This window comes from Rhizophagus irregularis, chromosome 14 (assembly GCF_026210795.1).
Source record: "Rhizophagus irregularis chromosome 14, complete sequence".
Taxonomy (NCBI): Eukaryota; Fungi; Glomeromycota; class Glomeromycetes; order Glomerales; family Glomeraceae; genus Rhizophagus; species Rhizophagus irregularis.
The window spans coordinates 3434531-3455721 of record NC_089442.1 but is presented as its reverse complement, the minus strand read 5'-3'; the positions used below and the strand labels follow the sequence as shown (position 1 = coordinate 3455721).

The 21191-nt window shown below is 23.7% G+C and overlaps 4 protein-coding genes across 4 annotated transcripts; 2 read left to right on the top strand and 2 right to left on the bottom strand.

Moving 5' to 3' along the window:
- Positions 1 to 1066: 1066 nt before the first annotated feature.
- On the top strand, positions 1067 to 3005 carry OCT59_006438 (uncharacterized protein; the record flags this gene model as incomplete). The annotated part of the gene is made up of 4 exons (XM_025327921.1): positions 1067 to 1085; positions 1184 to 1860; positions 1937 to 2056; positions 2151 to 3005. 4 exons carry the CDS (start codon positions 1067 to 1069, stop codon positions 3003 to 3005), a joined length of 1671 nt encoding a protein of 556 aa, XP_025168902.1.
- A 439-nt stretch (positions 3006 to 3444) lies between these two features.
- Positions 3445 to 7403, bottom strand: OCT59_006437 (uncharacterized protein; the record flags this gene model as incomplete). The annotated part of the gene is made up of 6 exons (XM_025330785.2): positions 3445 to 3624; positions 3699 to 3839; positions 3906 to 4056; positions 4141 to 4219; positions 4291 to 7303; positions 7383 to 7403. The coding sequence occupies 6 exons, from the start codon at positions 7401 to 7403 to the stop codon at positions 3445 to 3447; spliced, it is 3585 nt and encodes a 1194-aa protein (XP_025168903.2).
- Positions 7404 to 12780: 5377 nt separating this feature from the next.
- Positions 12781 to 13029, top strand: OCT59_006436 (uncharacterized protein; the record flags this gene model as incomplete). Its single annotated transcript, XM_025332678.2, has 1 exon — positions 12781 to 13029. The coding sequence occupies one exon, from the start codon at positions 12781 to 12783 to the stop codon at positions 13027 to 13029; it is 249 nt and encodes an 82-aa protein (XP_025168905.2).
- A 920-nt stretch (positions 13030 to 13949) lies between these two features.
- OCT59_006435 (uncharacterized protein) lies at positions 13950 to 17953 on the bottom strand (the record flags this gene model as incomplete). The annotated part of the gene is made up of 6 exons (XM_025321450.2): positions 13950 to 14147; positions 14221 to 14358; positions 14423 to 14579; positions 14662 to 14740; positions 14808 to 17856; positions 17927 to 17953. 6 exons carry the CDS (start codon positions 17951 to 17953, stop codon positions 13950 to 13952), a joined length of 3648 nt encoding a protein of 1215 aa, XP_025168906.2.
- Positions 17954 to 21191: the final 3238 nt, after the last annotated feature.

Genomic DNA, 21191 nt, shown 5'->3' with positions numbered 1-21191 from the left:
GTTTTCTTATTATTCGTTTTAATACTTGTACTGTGCCACATTAAATATACTTTAATTTAATAATTAATTTAATTTATTAAATAGTTAAGCTTATTACTTAACGTACATACATTAATTCTGAATTAATCATTAGTTATAAAGATAATTAAAAATAGAACATTGAGTTTGAATTTATTATAAATCCGATGCGTCATGCTTCTATTTTGTGTATTGAGTTAATGCATATTTAAACTGTGGGTTATGAATCTTTATTTCATAGAATCGTGAATGTCATTTTTTTTAGCTTATCGCGATACTTAGTACACAAATTTAATGCACTTACTATAAAAGTTTCAAAATTGCATATGATACGTGAGCATATGTTATGATACGTGATATTTTTAATCTGCTCTGTTTTATAATATATTTCCGAGTTTCGACGCGATTAAGTTAAAAAAGCTTGCTGCACGCCTGCACAGAAAAATTATCACATGAACAATATAATTAATACAATTATTCTTGTACAATAATAGGATGTACAAAATAAAAATATTTTTGTGTCGGAATTATCGGGAAGTATATTATATGCATTGTAATTAAAAAAAATAAAAACAAATAAAAAATATTTTTTTTCTTTTAAAATAGGCCCTTTGTTTTTCGTTTAAGGATTTCTTTTCTTTCTTTTTTTTTTTTTAATTTTTTGTTTTTTTTGTTTCAACTTTTTTTTTACAAGATTAACAATAGGATTTTTGATTTTCGGTTGATGATCATTGTTTATTCATTCATTAGTATGATAAACAAATAATTTTTTAAGTATTTATTATATACAAATTAAATATAGTGGATTTTTTTTTAGAAATTATTTTAAATTTAAATTTAAATTTTTTTTATTCTCAAATTTGAATTTTCTTTTTATTATCAAATTTGAATTTTTTTTTCTTTTTTATTATTCTTAAATTGAATTTTCTTTTTATTCTCAAATTCGAATTTTCTTTTTTTCGTAAGAATTTATTTTCTTTTTTTTTCGTAAAATTATATATATATATACTGTATATATTTATATTTTTATTTTTTTGTAAAAAAAGTAATGGGTATAAAAAATCAAGGTAAGTTATCATATTGTTATTTAAAGCGCTATTTTAATAATTTTTTAAAATTCATTAATATTCTTTTTATTTTTTTATTTATTTTTATTTATTTTTAGAGATGCAATCAGAAAAGCGACAACCGTATTTAGAAAGTAAACAAGCATCAAAAGATTATGCAGAAACATATTTTAATAGAGTTTATAATTATCTAAAAATATTACCAAATGAACCAATTTCATCATCATCATCACTTTTATCACCATCAGAATATTGTTTTAGATGTAAAACAACTTATAAAAAAAATTCAATATTATGGTGTAACGAATGTGAAACAAAATTATTTAAAGAAAATTTTAGTTATTGGACAAGTGAAATAGATTTATTAGATGAATTTATTAAAAAAACCCAATTAACAAATTCTGTTAAAGAAAATTATTTAAAATTAATTCCTTTTGATGAATTTGAAAATATAATATTATTAGAAGAAGGTGGTTATAGTAAAGTTTATCTCGCTTCTTGGAATAATGGACTTTATTTTGGTACGATGAAAGGTTGGATAAATGAAGTAGAAAAACATAATGATGATTTTATTTGGAAATTAATTTATGATGAAGCCCCTAATAATGTTAGAGAATTTGGTTTACAATCTTTATCCTTACCTGATAATAAAAAAAAATCTGAAGGTTTTTTTAAAATTGTTAATAAATTAAAAAATAAGAGAAAATCTCTTTCTTCTAAAACTGAAGAATTAAAATTATGGAGTGATCGCGTTGTCGCTAGACTTGAATATGAGGTGATTGATTTTTTTTGTTATTTTAATTCTCTACATGTTTCTATAATAAATATTAATCTATTTAATCTTTGGATAGATCACGGAAAGGAATATTTCATTTTCGTTTAGCGATAAAAGTACAACAGGATCTCAATATGTAGTACTTAAACAATTAAAAAATTCAAAGAATATCAATGGAGCTGATTTTATACGTCAGGTATGAGACGATTTTATCATAAAAATTAGATAAATTTTATAATAATTTTTTCTTTTTTTTTCCTTCTTCGTCCCCCCCCCCTCTTCTGATATAGCTTGATTCATATTACACTGTAATGAGTTCGGAAAAAAGTCCAAAATTATACGGAATTTCTCGGGACCCAGAAACCAACGATTACATTTTGGTTATGCAATATGCAAGCGGAGGAGATTTACGTCAATATCTTCAAGATAATTTTGTTGAAATTGATTGGTATCAGAAAATTTCCATATTATTAGAAATAGCGAAAGGATTGAAAGCTATACATGATCATGGATACGTACATCATGATTTTCATAGTGGAAACGTTTTATTAGAACTTTCAGAATCTTTTGAAGGTGAAGAAAATGAAGACTCAAAATATAATGTTACACAAAAATATGATATATTAATTTCAGATCTTGGATTATGTAATGTATTTTCTGATTCCTTATCATATAGTAAAAAATTTTATGGTATAATACCTTACATAGCACCAGAAATATTATCAAATATTGGTAACGATGATGAAAAAGAAGAAATATATACTAAAGCTTCAGACGTTTATTCTTTCGCGATGATAATGTGGGAATTAACTTCAGGTCAACAATCTTTTGTTCATTTTTCTCATGATGAAAATTTAATAAAAGAAATTATTAATGGTTTACGTCCTGAAATTATTAAAGGAACTCCAAAATCTTATTTAGATTTAATGATAAAATGTTGGGATAATTCACCTTTAAATAGACCAAATATTAATGAAATTATTGAAATTATTGAAAATTGGAAAATTCAATGGAATTTAAATCCTGAAATAATTGAAGTAGCTGAAATTGAAAGAAAAGAATTGGTTAAAAGTAATGATTGGATTCTTTTTAATAATTATAAAAATCCTGAAGCTTTTTATTTTAGTAGAGATTTAAATTTCTAAAAATTTATTTATAGTAAAGATAATACGGTAATATATATTTTATAATTTGTTAAATATAATTTATTGTATCAAATAAAATAATTATACAATATACATTTTGTTTAGGTAATGTTTGTTGTTAAAAATAAAATATCGTTGGTTAGATTTAACAAATAAAATTTGTTATATCCAGTTAAAAAATATGAATAAATGTTTTACGTAATATTTTATCTCTTGCTATAAAGTTGAATTACTAATATTTTATGAAATATCCTACACCATACAAATAAATTTCTTAGTGTATTTTCCCGGGTGTAGATAATAAATTTCCAACGGTTATCTTTCAATAAAAAATTCCTGAAACGAAAGATTTTCTTTTATAGATAAAATGGATCGATCAACTTTTAAAAAATTTTAGTATGTTGAATAAAACAAAATGAATAATAAGAAAAGTAAATAATTATAATTTGCTAAGGATATCATTTAAATCAAGTAAATTTTCCATTTCTTTTCTTGAAAAATACTTGTCTTTGAAAGTTTCTGGAACATTTGATAAAAATTGGTGATAATTTGGTAACAAATAACCCATGGGAGTTATTTTTCTAGTAGAACTACCTCCATATCGAACATAATCTATTTGCTATGTATATTAAAGAATAATATTATATTTTGTTCTGAGAGGAAATTAATATGAATAAGTAAATAGAAACATACCATTTCAATTGAATTTATTTCGATTGAAATTTGAACTCCATTTAATTTATATGTTAAACTCTGATATTCTATCCAACCTAATCCCTCAAGTTTTGATACATCTTCATGTTTTAATATATGCTCACTTTGATTATCATATCTCTATAATTGAGTTAATATTAATTTAAAATTAAATATAGTGATAGAGATTTTAAATAATTAACTTACAAAATAATATATAAATTTTATAAAGCAATCTTTAGATAATATTTTTTTAACATTTATTTTATAAATAAAAAAATGAGCAGGATCATTACATAGTGTAGGCAAATCTAAACAAAGTTTTTCATTTTTAGAACACAATACCAGCCCTGATAAACTTTGATTTTAAAAAATTATGGTTAATTTGGTTAATTGGTATATGACAACTTGACTTAAAAGTACTATTATGAATAAACTTTACCTGCTTATATCACTTTCTTGGAATTGACAAAGTTTACTATCTAAATTTGTAAGATTTGAAATAAAATATACTTCTTTTTCTAATGTGTTAAATGTATTAAATTATTATAACTTAAATAGAAGATAATAAATTAATTAAATATTTTCTTACCTTTATACATGTATTTACTGAATTCGTTAATAATTCCAAGTTTGGTAAAATCACATTTGTCAATTTCACGAACTTTACATAAATATGACCAAAAATCCGAATGCTTTCGTAATAAATGAATATATGAAAAAGCTTTATAGTAATATTTTTTGTATTCACCTTCAAATAACATATCCAAATCTACAATAGCTTCATAATACTTGTTTAATTCAATATGTATTTTACATCTAATTAAAAGTAACAATTCATTATTGCTATCAATATTAAGGATTTGATTGATGTTTGTTAATACATTGCTTAAATCTTTAGAAATATTTTCATTTAATAAGTATCCTAGGTAATATAACTGAATCTTTGCTAAGAAATTATCAGAATTCAATAATGCTGCATACTTTTTAAATGATATTTTAGCATTATTAATATCATTCTTTGTATAATATGTTAGACTTTTCAAATAATATGCTGAACTATTTAATGGATCTAATTGTATAATTTTATCAAGATCTAATAAAACTTTATCATATTCCTGAATAATATAGTATGCAATAGCTCTCTTATTCAAATTATGAATATTTTCTGGATCTATAATATTTGCTTTTGTAAAGTATAGTATAGCTTTACTATATTGTTTCATATTATATAAAATTTCTCCATAATAACATAAAACCAAAGAGTCTTTCTCGTTAATATTTAACAATTTGTCTAATATTTTTAAAGCATTTAAATAATCTTCTTGTCTTTCATAACTGTATGCACAATTTTTAAGGCATAAATAATTATTTGAATCATTTTTTAATGAAATATTATAATTTTCTGCAGCTGCTGTGTAATAATTACGTAATAGACAGCTATTTCCAAGTATTGTATATAAATTAGTTAATTTTGCTTTATATTCTAATGATTTTTTCAAATTATCTATAGCTTCATCATATTTATTTTGTCTAAAATATATTTCTCCACAAATAAAATAAGCAACTTGTTTTTTTGGATTTAAATTAATAGCTTCTTCTAAGTATAAGTGTGCTTGTTCATAATTGTTGAGACATCTATAAATATAAGCTAAAATACATCTTAAAGAATAACTTTTAGGAAAAAAATTTAAAAATTCCTTACATAATGATTCAGCTTTTTCATAATGTTTTTCATTTATTTCTTTTATAATATTTTGATATGTTGGATGTTGTTTTTTTGTAATTCTTGAAAGTAATGATGATGATATATTTGAATTTTTAATCAATATAAAATCAAATTCTGAATTATCTGAATCATCACTGTCATATAGTTGATCGGAATTTTCTAATTCAATTGAAGGTAAAATATGTCCAGATTCAAAAAATTTTGTATATAAATTTTTATAAATTGAATTTTGTGGTAAATATCTAATATCATTATCTTCAATTTTTTCCCGACAATTAGGACATATTTTTTGTTTTAATTTTTTTAAATTGCTTATTGCTAATATATGTTGGCATTTTAAAATACATAATTGATCAGTTGGTTCACTATTAATTGGACAAGTAATTTCATCTGCTATAACATCTAAAATTTTAGAATTTGATGTTTGTTTTTTCTTTAAATAAGAATTTTGATTTAAACTTTTTCCTTTTCCCTCTTTTCCTTTTCCAGTATTATTACTTAAAATTTTTAAATCTTCATGATATTTCTCTTTGACAAAAGTTAATAAATTTCGAAAATTTTCTAAAGAATCTTCCAAATTATTTTCACTTAATTTTTGTGTGTATTGATCAAAATCAATTTCAATCATTGAAAACATTTTATTATCAACATTATATAAATGTAATAATAGTTCAATAGATTTAAACTGAATAAAATTACTTGGTGCTTTATTAAGTGATTCAATTGCTAAATAATAACAAAGACCATATGTTGCTATTCGGGATGATCTTTGGATAAGATTTTGTGCAAGATCTAATATTCCAAACCATAAAGTATGTGGTAATGCAATAGGTTCATTTCCGGCAAGTTCATTTAAAAAGCCTCCAGCATTTTTCAAAGATTTAACGACTTTATTTGATACTTCATCAAATTTTGTTTGAGAATCTAAAATAGATTTGTCTGCAGCATTAACCCATTCTCCTTCCAAAAAGCTCCAGATATATTCCATAAGTACCAATTCACTAAATTTTTTACTAATAATCTTTTCAGAACTTTCAGACCAAATGAAAAGATTATTTTGAATTATTAACATAATTCTCCAATCTACATAATAAGATGCTACTGGATATTTAAAACTTAAACTTTGGCGTATTTGAGTAAGCATTGATAAGATTGAACAATCATTTGGAAGATTTATTCCTGCTATTGTTAGAATTCCTGGTGTAATATTCAATGCAGTCTTAAGTAAGTCTCTAATTCTTCGTATAATTTCCTGAAACCTAGCTTCATCATCACGTAAACTATGAAGAGTATCTCGCAAATGGATTAATAAAAAATCAATATTATAATTACGCTTTTTAATAATTTGTTCGTCTTGATTATTACTTTGTTGATTGAATTGATTGAAATTTTGTCTAAAATTATTATCAAGTCCTATTTCGATAACTTGAGTTGTTTTACGATGAATTTCTGCAAATTTTGCTAAAGAATTATAAACTTTATCTCGAAGTTCTTTACTAAGTACTATTGGTGAAAAACATATCCGTTCTAAGACGGTAACCAAAGTTCTTAAATGTAATTCTAATCTAGCTACACTTTCTTTTGAATAATGATTAAAAGGAGTATCAACTAAAGCTTCTAATAAATTTGCTAAAACTTGAGATGAAAACTCATTTTGTAAGTTTTCAAAAAGCACCTTCAAAGCATATAAATACTTTATTTCTGATAGTTCCTTAATAAGTTCTTTTGACTTTTCATCAGGCGTGATGAATCCATCTTCTTCTAATTTAAGAAGGATACGATTGTTGTACATATTTTCATACAAAATCGTTTTATACGAAAGAGAGTTATTATTTTCTGAGTTACCAGGAGCAGTATTGGTAGAAGTACCTCCACTCTATAATTATTATATAAAATTAGTTTTAATGATTTGTAATTGATTAAATTTTTTAATATTGCTTAAAATAATAATTTACCTGACTTGAACTTCCTTCCATATTTTCTATTACAAAAAGAAGTAAGAAAATATTAATTTTATGACGACGGAATTTAAGTAAAAAAATAATCGGAATGTGTGTAACACAATAGCGTGCATTTGTACTTCCAACGTTCCATTCAAAAGAGTGTACTACTTATTTAATGTAACGTGTCGCAAATATTCGTAAAAGTTTGTAGTTTATGTAAATTCTGAATGCTTATCAGCGTGATTTTATTCTCTAGTAATCATTGGATATTATGTTTATTTAAATAAATCATAATATATCCGGAATATAAAAAACCCATCTAGCAGCGCCAAAACTATCACATGCATTCTGCAGATCGGCGGATATAATATGGTAAGAAACAAATTTTTAGGTAATTAAACAAGCGAAATATAATTATTAGGCAAATTTCATCTCAAAAATTTCTTAAGGAAATTCAATAAATATTTAACTGTTTGTTAATGTATAAAAAATGTGAAATTAATATTAAAAATTCTTATACTAATCTACGTTAAATTATCACATTGTTAATTTAAATAATTTCCATGATAAAAAATTTTTTATTCAATATTAATTGAGTCCTTGCTATTTATTTAATATGATATCCAAATCTTAAATTCTAGTTAAATATTCAATTTCACGTTTTATGATTCTATAATATAATCTAATTAATTTTTTAGCAATTACAAATGAAAAAAATATAAAATTCACATTAATTTGCAAATATTAAATCTAATGATTAATAAGCATTAATTTAAATATTAATTTGTAATAATTTATAATTCTGATTTATAAGAAAATTTATTATAAATATTACATTCTTAATTCGAAAGTAAAATAATCTCCTCCTCAGTACTACTAAGTTATGATTAGGCAATTATTAAATTTTTCATTCAGTAATTTAATAAATATCGTTAAAAACTCAATGAATATTCAATAATTGATTAAACCTTTCTTTTTGTTGAATATTTTCTTATGAAACAATTTTACCTTCCATTACTAATTTAATTACACTTGCTACAAATAGTTTATCAGATTTAATAGGCGTATAATCCTTACTTTTGAAAACTTCAAGAATTATAATAAATTTTCTACATTTCTACATTTTCTTTTCATAAAGTCTTTTTGTAACAAACACTTCTTTATCTTACTCTAAACACATGGTAAATCAAGATAGCCAATAAACTATTTTGTGTTATATAGCCTCATCGATCTCTAATTGTTTTAACGAATAAATTATAAATTAATAATTAGTATATTATGCAATAATAAATAAAAATTTATAAACATACAGTATATCTATCTACTTGATTCATTATGAAATCCCTTTAAAATATCTTCTTTAAGTTCTTTTAAATTTGGATACTTGTTTTAGTGCAAATATTAAGCATAAATTCTGTAATATAGATTTATAATATAAAAAAAAGATGATAATTTTAATAAATTATGCTTAAAATATATTGTTACTTACCTTATATCATTCAATTTTTCCAATAATGCCTGTAATTGTTGATGAATTATCCATTGATTTTGTAAAATGGTATTTGTTAAATGAATTCCATTGATAAAAATCAAACTTCTTCATCTAATAAAAAATAGATTTATATTTATTTATTATGAAGAAAAAAATAAATAATGCAAATATTTTAAATACCTTCTTTAATTTCAAGTTGTTTAATATCACCTCCATTGAGATTTATAAAACAATCAATTTGATGTTTGATTATCATCATTATCATCGTTATTAATTCGTTAACCGCACTTCTTTTTCTTCCCTAAAAAAGTATTTATTAAATAAAATATTTCAATATTTATATTATTAAATACAAATTAATATAAATTAATAATAAATATCAACCATCTGAATTGAAACGTGTGATATACTATTGGGGTCGTGCGTAAGTTCCCCGGTTTCAGTTAATGAAATTTGATCATTTTTTTTCCTTAATATCCTATTCTATTTAGTTCATAGAATACTAGATTTTAAATGTTGTTTATTTATTCATACTATATGATATACTAGCTGTAGCCTGTTGCGTTGAAAGGGTCAATTTATATAAAATATATACCAATGGTTTTTTCCTTTTTGGCTTGTCTTCTTTATATAATCATTTTTACATTGTTCAAGCATTTTAACTTCTGAAAAGAAGCCATTTGGGTTACAGCATTAATAATACTTCACATTATATTTATGAAAGAAGTATGGCTGTCGCATTAGTATCATGGAATATAATTAAATATTTTATTTATATAATTAAAAATTTACTACAACTTAAAGGTTGGACCGTTGGAGATAGACAACCAAAAAAAATTACAATAAAAAATGAAAAAAAGTCTTTTTTATTCAGTTGGCGTTAATTATTAATAACTTATAAAAAAAATAACCAAAAATAAAAAAAATTTAAGAGATTTTTTTTTCGATTTGAACTAAGAAATAAAAAACTTCATTAAAAAAATTTATTTTTTACTCATCGTCCTTTTCCTAACTTTGTTACCCTCTTTTTTAAAAAAAAATTTTTTTTATTTCCCTTTTTTAGGCTTTTTAAAATTCTTTTATTTTATGGTTTGAACCGAAAAAAATAAAAAAAAAATAATTTTAAAAAATTTATTTAAAATAAACAATAGTTAAATATGATTAAAAAAGGCTACTAATTAAACTTTTTTTATCTATTGGCGAAAAAAAGTATCCATTAACAATTTTACATACACATGACTCTGATACTGTAGCCAATATAAAACAAAAAATTTAATTTTATACTAGCAGTTACCCGTTGCTTCGCACCGGGACCAATGAGTTTGTTTGAATAGAAAAATTTAGTACTATAATGTAATACTAAGTAAATTAAAGATAGTTTTTTGTTTATAATTAGGAATTTAGTTTTTTAAAATTAATATTAGATAATACTAATATGGTAATAATTAGTTAACAAAAAATAAATAAAATAATATGTATTAAATTATAAATTAGAATGATATAAATTATATTTACAATAATGTAGAGATTTATATTAATGATTTGACGTTTGAGTGTAGAATGAAATTCGGATTAATTATGGAATTGTGAAAAAATAATTATCAATAAAAATTGATTAATTTTTTTTAGAAGTATTTTCGAAAAAACTTTGATATTATGAAAAGAGTGAATTTATTTACCGCACCCTGCGTTACAAAGCATCCTTCCTTTTTTGTAAATTATTTATGTCAATCTTTAGTTTATACGCCGCACCCCCCCTAAAATGGCAAATGATAAACATAAAAAAATATATATAAATTTGTAACGCAGGGTGCGGTAAATACATTATTTCTTATGAAAATATTACAAATATTTTATAAATTTTATAATAATTTCTTATTATTTTATATTACGTCAATCTTAAACTTATAACTTAATGAACAATTAAATGTATTAGAATCTGTTCATTTCACTTATTATTATTCTTTTGATACTCATTTTACTCGATAAGTTAGTTATTAATTTAAAATCATTTGAATTGAAATTTTTATCGTGATTATTTAGAGAATTTATTAAATTAACAATTTTTTCAATTAATTAATTAATTATAAAATATTTTAAAAATATCAATTTGTTTGATTTTATGAGCTTGAAAATCAAACTATTTATCCAGTGTTCAATTCATCTTTCTATCAACGTCGGTCAATTTTCCTACATGTTATATTGATTTTTTTTAAAAAAATAATAATTTTGTAAATATGTTTAATATAATATTTAAAAAATTGAAAGAAAAAGAAAAAAAAATTAAAAAAAAATTGGGGGAAAGAAAAAGGATAAAGAAAGAAATCGGTTTAAAGTAAGGAAACTTCCAAAAAAAAGGAATCCGAAAAAAAAATAAGTACTGAAAAAATTCTGAAAAAAGGGACAATAATTCGGTGATTTCGGTCCAAAAAGAAATAATAATAATAATACGGTCTAAAGAAAAGATCGAAAATATAAAAAAAAATCAGTCTTAAAAGATCGAAACAATAGGATTGTTTATTAAATAAAAAAAATTTTCAGGAAACCTAAATGGGAAAAGAATGAGAAAAAACAAATTTTTTCGGTTTGAAAAAAAAAAAAAAATTTTAAAAAAAGGAACCTAACTGAAATTGGATTAGTTGATTGGCACACGGATCGAATAGTTTTTGACTAATAGATCAGGGGATGCATGCCACGAGTTTTAACCTTAAATGATAGCTATTGTCCTAAATTCCGCGGAATTTTCAGGATTTCTGCAGAGGATTCCATGGAATTTCATTGTATTACAGTTTAGATCGACACATGAGTAGTGGTAAATCGCAGCCAAATTTAGCTGCAAGGAATAGGATTTCAAAAATTTTTTAGTTAAAGAAACAATATCATTGACTAAAAAAAATCTCACTAAATATCGAAAAAGCCGTAGGACATAGTTCTAATCTGATTATAGTCTTGACCCAAACCAAAAAAGAATAAACAATATTTTTTGGTTAAAAAAAAAAATTTTGATTAAAAAAAAAATCCCCTAAAAAAATCCAATAAAAATAAAAAAAACCAGAAATGACCGCAAATTAAGATCCATCAGAATAAAAAAAATTCAGTTAAAATTTTAATTAATCGGAAATGTACTGATTAGTTTAAAGATCAGTAGTCAGGATTCAGGAATTTCCTTAAATTATGATGATAAAATGAAATAGATCGGACGCAAGAATATCACACTTTTATGTTACACAATTCAAATTACAGGGTAATCTAAATATGAAAAATTTTTTTAGATTTTTTTTTAGCTTTTTTAATTTTTTTTTTATTCTCAAAATTTGAATTTTTTCTTTTTATTCTTGAGTTTTTCTTTTTCGCAAAATTTAGAGTTCTTTTTTTCGTAAAATTATATATATATTTGTAAAAAAAAAAGGTAATGGGGATAAAAAATCAAGGTATAGTTATCATATTATTATTTAAAGCGTTATTTTAATAATTTTTAAAATTCTTTTTATTTTATTTATTTTTATTTATTTAGAGATGCGATCAGAAAAGCGAAAACCGTATTTAGTAATCAAACAAGCATCAAAAGATTATGCGGAAACCTTTTTTAAAAAAATCTAGTATTATGGTATAACGAACGTGAAACAAAATTATTTAAAGAAAATTTTGTTATTGGACAAATTAAATAGATTTATTAGACGAATTTATTAAAAAAATTCAATTAACAAATTCTATTAAAAAAAATTATTTAAAATTAATTCCATTTGATGAATTTGAAAATATGTATAATATTATTAGAAGAAGGTGGTTATAGTAAAGTTTATCTCGCTTCTTGGAATGATGGACTTTATTTTGGTACGATGAAAGTTTGGATAAATGAAGTATAAAAACATAGTGGTGATTTTATTTGGAAGTTAATTTATGAAGAAGCTCCTAATAATGTTAGAGAAGTTGGTTATGCAATACGCAAGTGGAGGAGATTTATTACGTCAATATCTTCAAGATAATTTTGTTGAAATTGATTGGTATCAGAAAATTTCCATATTGTTAGAAATAGCGAAAGGACTGAAAGCTATACATAATCATGGATACGTACATCGTGATTTTCATGGTGGAAACGTTTTATTAGATCTTTCAGAAGAAAATGAAGAATCAAAATATAACGTTACACAAAATATGATATATTAATTTCAGATCTTGGATTATGTAATGTATATTTTCTGATTCCTTATCATATAGTAAAAAATTTTATGGTATAATACCCATAACACCAGAAATATTATCAAATATTGGTAACGATGATGAAAAAGAAGAAATATATACTAAAGCTTCAGACGTTTATTCTTTCGCGATGATAATGTGAGGTCAACAATCTTTTGTTCATTTTTCTCATGATGAAAATTTAATAATAGAAATTATTAATGGTTTACGTCCTGAAATTATTAAAGGAACTCCAAAATCTTATTTAGATTTAATGATAAAATGTTGGTTTAAATAGACCAAATATTAATGAAATAATTGAAATTATTGAAAATTAAAAAATTCAATGAAATTTAAATCCTGAAATAATTGAAGTAGCTGAAATTGAAAGAATAGAATTGGTTAAAAGTAATGATTGGATTCTTTTTAATAGTAATTATAAAAATCCTGAAGCTTTTTATTTTAGTAGAGATTTAAATTTCTGAAAATTTATTTATAGTAAAGATAATACGGTATCTGGTATATATATTTTATAATTTGTTAAATAAAATTTAATGTATCAAATAAAATAATTATACAATATACATTTTGTCTCGGTAATGAAAATAAAATATCGGTGGTTAGATTTAACTAATAAAATTTGTTATATCCAGTTAAAAAAATATGAATAAATGTTTTACGTGATATTTTATCTTTTGCTATAAAGTTGAATTATTAATATTCTATGAAATATCATACACCACACAAATTTCTTTGCGTATTTTCACAGGTGTAGATAATAAATTTCCAACGGTTATCTTTCAATAAAAAATTCCTGAAACGAAAGATTTTCTTTATATATTTACAATTTTTAAAAATTTTCAAAATATGTGAATAAAACAAAATGATAATAAGAAGAAAGTAAATAATTATAATATGCTAAGGATATCATTTAAATCAAGTAAATTTTCCATTTCTTTTCTTGAAAAATACTTATCTTTGAAAGTTTCTGGAACATTTGAGAAAAATTGGTGATAATCTGGTAACAAATAACCCATTAAACTCATGTTGGGAATGGGAGTTATTCCACTAGTATATCCATCTCCATGTCGAACATAATCTATTTGCTAAGTATATTAAGAATAATGTTATATTTAGTTCTGAGAGGAAATTAATCTGAATAAGTAAATAGAAATATACCATTTCAATAGAATTTATTTCAATTGAAATTTGAGAATAAGATGTATAATATCTTAAATTCTGATATTCTATCCAACCTAATCCCTCAAGTTTTGACACATCTTCATGTTTTAACATATGCTCACTTTGATTATATTTCTATAATTGAGTTAATATTAATTAAAATTAATATAATGATAGAGATTTTAAATAATTAACTTACATTATCATTATATATACTAAATTTTATAAAGCAATTTTTAGATAATATTTTTTTAACATTTATTTTATAAATAAGAAGATGAGCAGAATTATTATATATTATAGGCAAATCTAAACGAAGTTTTTCATTTTTAGAACACATTACCAGCCCTGATAAACTTTGATTTTGAAATTATGGTTAATTTGGCTAATTGGTATATGATAACTTGACTTAAAAGTACTATTATAAATAAACTTTACCTGCTTACATCACTTTCTTGAAATTTACAAAGTTCACTATTTAAATTTGTAAGATTTGAAATAAAATATACTTCTTTTTCTAATGAGTTAAGATATTAATAATTAACTTAAATAGAAGAAAATAAATAATTTAAATAATTTCTTACTTTTATACATGTATTTACTAAATTCATTAACAATTCCAAATTTGGTAAAATCACATGTGTCAATTTCACAAACTTTATATAAATATGACCAAAAATACGAATGCTTTTGTAATAAATGAATATATGAAATAGCTTTATAGCAATTAAATAACATATCCAGATCTACAATAGTTTCATAATATTCTTTTAATTCAATGTGTATTTTACATCTAATTAAAAGTAATAATTTATTCTTACTAATATTGGGGATTTGATTGATTTTTGTCAATATATTATTTAAATCTTTAGAACTATTTTTATTTAGTAAATATTCTAGATGAAATAATTGGGATTTTGCTAAACTATTACTATCAGAACTCAGTAATTTTAATAATTCTGTATACTTTTCAAATAATATTGTGACATTATTGATGTCATTTTTTGTATAGTATGTTAGAATTTTAAGATAATATGCTGAACTATTTAATGGATCTAATTGCATAATTTTATCAAGATCTAATAAAACTTTATCATATTCCTGAATAATATAGTATGCAATAGCTCTCTTATTCAAATTATGAATATTTTCTGGATCTATAATATTTGCTTTTGTAAAGTATAATATAGCTTTACTATATTGTTTCATATTATATAAAATTTCTCCATAATAACATAAAATCAAAGAATCCTTCTTGTTAATATTTAACAATCTATCTAATATCACTAAAGCATTTAAATAAAATCCTTGTTTTTCATAACTGTATGCACAATTTTTAAGGCACAAATAATTACTTGGATCATTTTTTAATGCAATATTATAATTTTCTTCAGCTGTTGTGTAATCATTGACCAAAAAATTACGTAATAGGTAACTATTTCCAAGTATTGTATATAAATTAGTTAATTTTGCTTTGTATTCTAACGATTTTTTTAAATTATCTATAGCTTCATTATATCTATTTTGTCTAAAATATATTTCTCCACAAATAAAATAAGCAACTGGTTTTTTGTGATTTAAATCAATAGCTTCTTCTAAGTATAAGTGAGCTTGTTCATAATTGTTAAGACATCTATAAATATAAGCTAAAATACATCTTGAAGAATAACTTTTAGGAAAAAAATTTAAAAATTCCTTACATAATGATTCAGCTTTTTCATAATGTTTTTCATTTATTTCTTTTATAATATTTTGATATGTTGGATGTTGTTTTTTTGTAATTCTTGAAAGTAATGATGATGATATATTTGAATTTAATTTAATAATTGGATTCATAAATTTCTTTTTTTTAGTTAATATAAGTTCAACTTCTGAATTATCTGAATCATCGCTGTCATATAGTTGATCAGAATTTTCTAATTCAATTGAAGGTAAAATATGTCCAGATTCAAAAAATTTTGTATATAAATTTTTATAAATTGAATTTTGTGGTAAATATCTAATATCATTATCTTCAATTTTTTCCCGACAATTAGGACATATTTTTTGTTTTAATTTTTTTAAATTGCTTATTGCTAATATATGTTGGCATTTTAAAATACATAATTGATCAGTTGGTTCACTATTAATTGGACAAGTAATTTCATCTGCTATAACATCTAAAATGTTAGAATTTGATGTTTGTTTTTTCTTTAAATAAGAATTTTGATTTAAACTTTTTCCTTTTCCCTCTTTTCCTTTTCCAGTATTATTACTTAAAATTTTTAAATCTTCATGATATTTCTCTTTGACAAAAGTTAATAAATTTCGAAAATTTTCTAAAGAATCTTCCAAATTATTTTCACTTAATTTTTGTGTGTATTGATCAAAATCAATTTCAATCATTGAAAACATTTTATTATCAATATTATATAAATGTAATAATAATTCAATAGATTTAAACTGAATAAAACTACTTGGTGCTTTATTAAGTGATTCAATTGCTAAATAATAACAAAGACCATATGTTGCTATCCGGGATGATCTTTGGATAAGATTTTGTGCAAGATCTAATATTCCAAACCACAAAGTATGTGGTAATGCAATAGGTTCATTTCCGGCAAGTTCATTTAAAAAGCTCCCAGCATTTTTCAAAGCCTTAACGACTTTATTTGATACTTCATCAAATTTTGTTTGGGAATCTAAAATAGATTTATCTGCGGAATAAACCCATTCTCTTTCCAAAAAGCTCCAGATATATTCCATAAGTACCAATTCACTAAATTTTTTACTAATAATCTTTTCAGAACTTTCAGACCAAATGAAAAGATTATTTTGAATTATTAACATAATTCTCCAATCTACATAATAAGATGCTACTGGATATTTAAAACTTAAACTTTGACGTATTTGAGTAAGCATTGATAAGATTGAACAATCACTTGGAAGATTGATTCCTACTATTGTTAGAATTCCTGGAGTAATATTCAATGCAGTCTTAAGTAAGTCTCTAATTCTTCGTATAATTTCTTGAAACCAAGTTTCATCATCACGTAAACTATGAAGAGTATCTCGTAAATGGATTAATAAAAAATCAATATTATAATTACGCTTTTTAATAATTTGTTCGTCTTGATCATTACTTTGTTGATTGAATTGATTGAAATTTTGTCTAAAATTATTATCAAGTCCTATTTCGATAACTTGAGTTGTTTTACGATGAATTTCTGCAAATTTTGCTAAAGAATTATAAACTTTATCTCGAAGTTCTTTACTAAGTACTATTGGCGAAAAACATATCCTTTCTAAGATGGTAACCAAAGTTCTTAAATGTAATTCTAATCTAGCAACACTTTCTTTTGAATAATGATTAAAAGGGGTATCAACTAAAGCTTCTAATGAATTTGCTAAAACTTGTGATGAAAACTCATTTTGTAAATTTTCAAAAAGCAATTTAAGTGTGTACAAATAACTTGGTTTAGTTAGATTTTTTAAAAGTTCATCTACTTTGTCATCTGGCATAATGAATCCATCCTCTTCTAATTTGAGAAGAATACGATTGTTTGACATATTTTCATACAAAATCGTTTTATATGAAAGAAAGTTATTATTTTCTAAGTTACTAGGAGCAGTATTGGTAGGAGAATTTCCACTCTATTTTACATAAAATGAGTTTTAAAGATTTTTTAATTAAATTTTAATATTTCTCAAAATAATAATTTACCTGACTTGAACTTGAACTTCCTTCCATTTTATTTACTACAAAATGAAGTAAGAAAATATTAATTCTATTGTGACGACAGAATTTAAGTAAAAAAACAATCAGAATGTGTGTAACATAATGGCGTGCATTTGTACTTCTAACATTCCCATATTTAATGTAATGTAATTTATGTAAATTCTGAATGCTAATCAGCGTGATTTTATTCTCGAATAATCATTGGATAATTTTTTAAACATAATATACAGTCAGCTCTCACTTTTTGATTTGACGAATTATTTAATACAACGGATCTTCACTGTGGTACAGATTTTAACATATATAAAAAAATTTTTATATTGAACTTTACTAGTTAAATGCTGTATGAAGTACATTGTATATAAGAAATGACTCACTTTTTAACGAATTTTTATTTTTTTTTATTACAACGAAGGTTTTTTTGCGAGATGACTTTTTACTGTAAAGGACAATTTATACACGAAATCATTCATCAGATATAGCAATATCACATGTTTAACATTTTCATTAATAAAATGATAGTGATGCATGTTCATGTTTCGCGTTTTGTGCTTTGTTATTTTCATATTTTATATTTCTTTTTTTTTTTGAGATGCCAAAAGCCAAGCCTATTAGTCTAACTAAAAAACAACTTTTTAATGAGATTCCTGCTCCTAAAAAACGTAAGTCTCTTACGGCTGCACAAAAGAAAGAAATTTGCTTAAAAAAAAATTCTCCACCTTTAAAAAAACAAAGATTTAGCTAAAGAGTACGATGTTAGTGAAGAGAAGATTAGTGATATTTTGAAGGCAAAAGACTGTTGGCTTGCTATAGACCTTAACTCATATCAGGCTGGTTTACGACGTGAAAGAAAACTTCCCTTTGTTATTATTGAAGATGCTTTAGATCTTTGGGTATAAAATGCACTTCGGGCCGGTCTTACTATAATAAGTGATAATATTCTTTCAACTAAAGCTTTGGAGTTTGTCTTTTTTATGTAATGAACATAAATTTAAAGGATCAGATGGATGGGTAGATAACTTTAAAAAAACGGCATAATCTTGAGCAATATAACATACATGGAGAAGCAGCAAGTGCACCACTTCAGAACTTGATGTAATGCGTGAAAATTTGCGTCAAAATTCTAAAAAATTATGATCTAGAAGATATCTTTAATTGTGATGAGATAAGCCTTTTCTGGAAAATGCGATCTAATCGCACTATATCTAATGGTTCTGTTGCTGGAACCAAGCAATCAAAAGATCGCACAACTGTTTTTCTTACATGTAATGCAAATTGAACTGAAAAATTACAACCATTATTGATACACAAATATGAGAACCCCGAGCTCTCAAGAATATTAACAAATATACTCTTCCAATAAATTACTACTGGAACACAAAAAGTTGGATGCAAGCATCCGTTTTGAATGGTTATCTCAAGAAACTTGATTCACAAATGAGAACACAAGGCCGAAATATTATCCTTCTTGTCGATAATGCACCAGCTCATTCTTTATATGAAACTATAAATCTTACAAATATTAAAATTGAATTTCTTTCCCCAGACACTACTGCACATATTCAACCGTGCGATCAAGAGATTATCAACAGTTTTAAGGTAAACAACGGATTGTTATTATTTAATTTATATACATTACAGTTATACACTTTAAATTAAAATTATTTTTATTTTTAGGCACAATATAGAAGTTATTATTGCGTAATAGGGTTAAAGCTTTTGATAATTATAATGAATATGGTATTAAACCCAGTGAGATTAACATTAAAAAGTGCATCAAATATGTTGCACGTGCATCATGAGATAATGTTACGCATCTACCCCAGTATCGCCAGAAAATTTTTCACCCCCACGTGACTTTGGCCGGCATTAGGAGATTTGGCTGGAATTAAGAAATTAACCATGTGTCGAATAACGTGTGACGAATAGGATTTTAGACACCGAAAAAATCTCTGTCCCCAGAATACTTATAAAAAATGAGAAAGTGGAGGGATGTGACACGGGTGACAAATTATTTAGGGTCACGTGGGGTGAAAAATTTTCTGGCGATACTGGGGAAGATAATGTTACGCAATCTACAATTGAAAATTGTTGGCTGAAAGCGGATATTTTGCCTAAAGATGATGAAATCGATTCGGATCTTGGTGCTGAAACACAAATTCTTTTAACACATACGAAAGAACTTGAAGAAGTTCAAGATTTAATTGATAAACTTGACCTTGAAAAAACCTTTAGCTGCTGATGAATTCGTTCAATATGACAATTCTGGATTAACAGCAGAAATGATACCTGTTGAAGAAATATTAAAAGCAGTTCTTCCTGGTGATAATCAAGAGAACGAAATCGAAGCATTAGATTTTAATCCTTTAGACTTCTACCATCAATTACTCATAGTGAAGCAATTGAACTTTATAACAAAATAATTTTGTATCTGGAACAACAGGAAGATAATTTTGATACAAAAAAAGAAGAATTGAAGTATGTTAAAGAGCTGCAGAAAGAAGCTTTGAAACAGTGGTTCATTTCTGCAAGACAAACGAATCTTGAGAAAAAAAACTTGTATCTATTTTTTCATTGTATCAGTATTATAATAGAAGATCTAAAATTTATTTTTTCCATCTCTTTTTTTAAATAATATTTTTTTTTTTCTATAAATGCGTATTTTTTCGAGTAAAGAATTCTAATAAAAATGTACATATGTATAATAGAATGTAAGATTTTAGATTATTAGTTGCAATAAAATTTAATTTATTTGTTTATTTTCATAACACAATCTATAATATTACGTGATGCGGAAAACTTTATGCTGATATTTTACTGAATAATTCGTTATAATATTAACGAATTTTTTTATAATGAGGCTTAATTGGCTTGTACGCTAACTTCGTTATAAGGTGAGCTGACTGTAGTAAGAAACAAATCTTTTAGAAAATTTGGTAATTGAACAAGTATACTTCGTATTTTGTATGAAAATAAATGGATATGATATTCAATATGAACCTATATGGCTAATTAATAGATTAAATTGTTACATTGCCAATTAAATAAAATAAAATTTGCATTAAGTTAATATTGAGTTTTCCATTTATTTAATACTATTATTAAATAAATTTAAAATATATTAAAATCGTTGAATAATAGTAGTATATAATTTCCATACATAATAAAAGACTTTTAATTGAGTTATTGCTTTTCATTTAATAATATCCATATCTTAAGTCTAGTTAAATATTCAATTTCACATTTTATG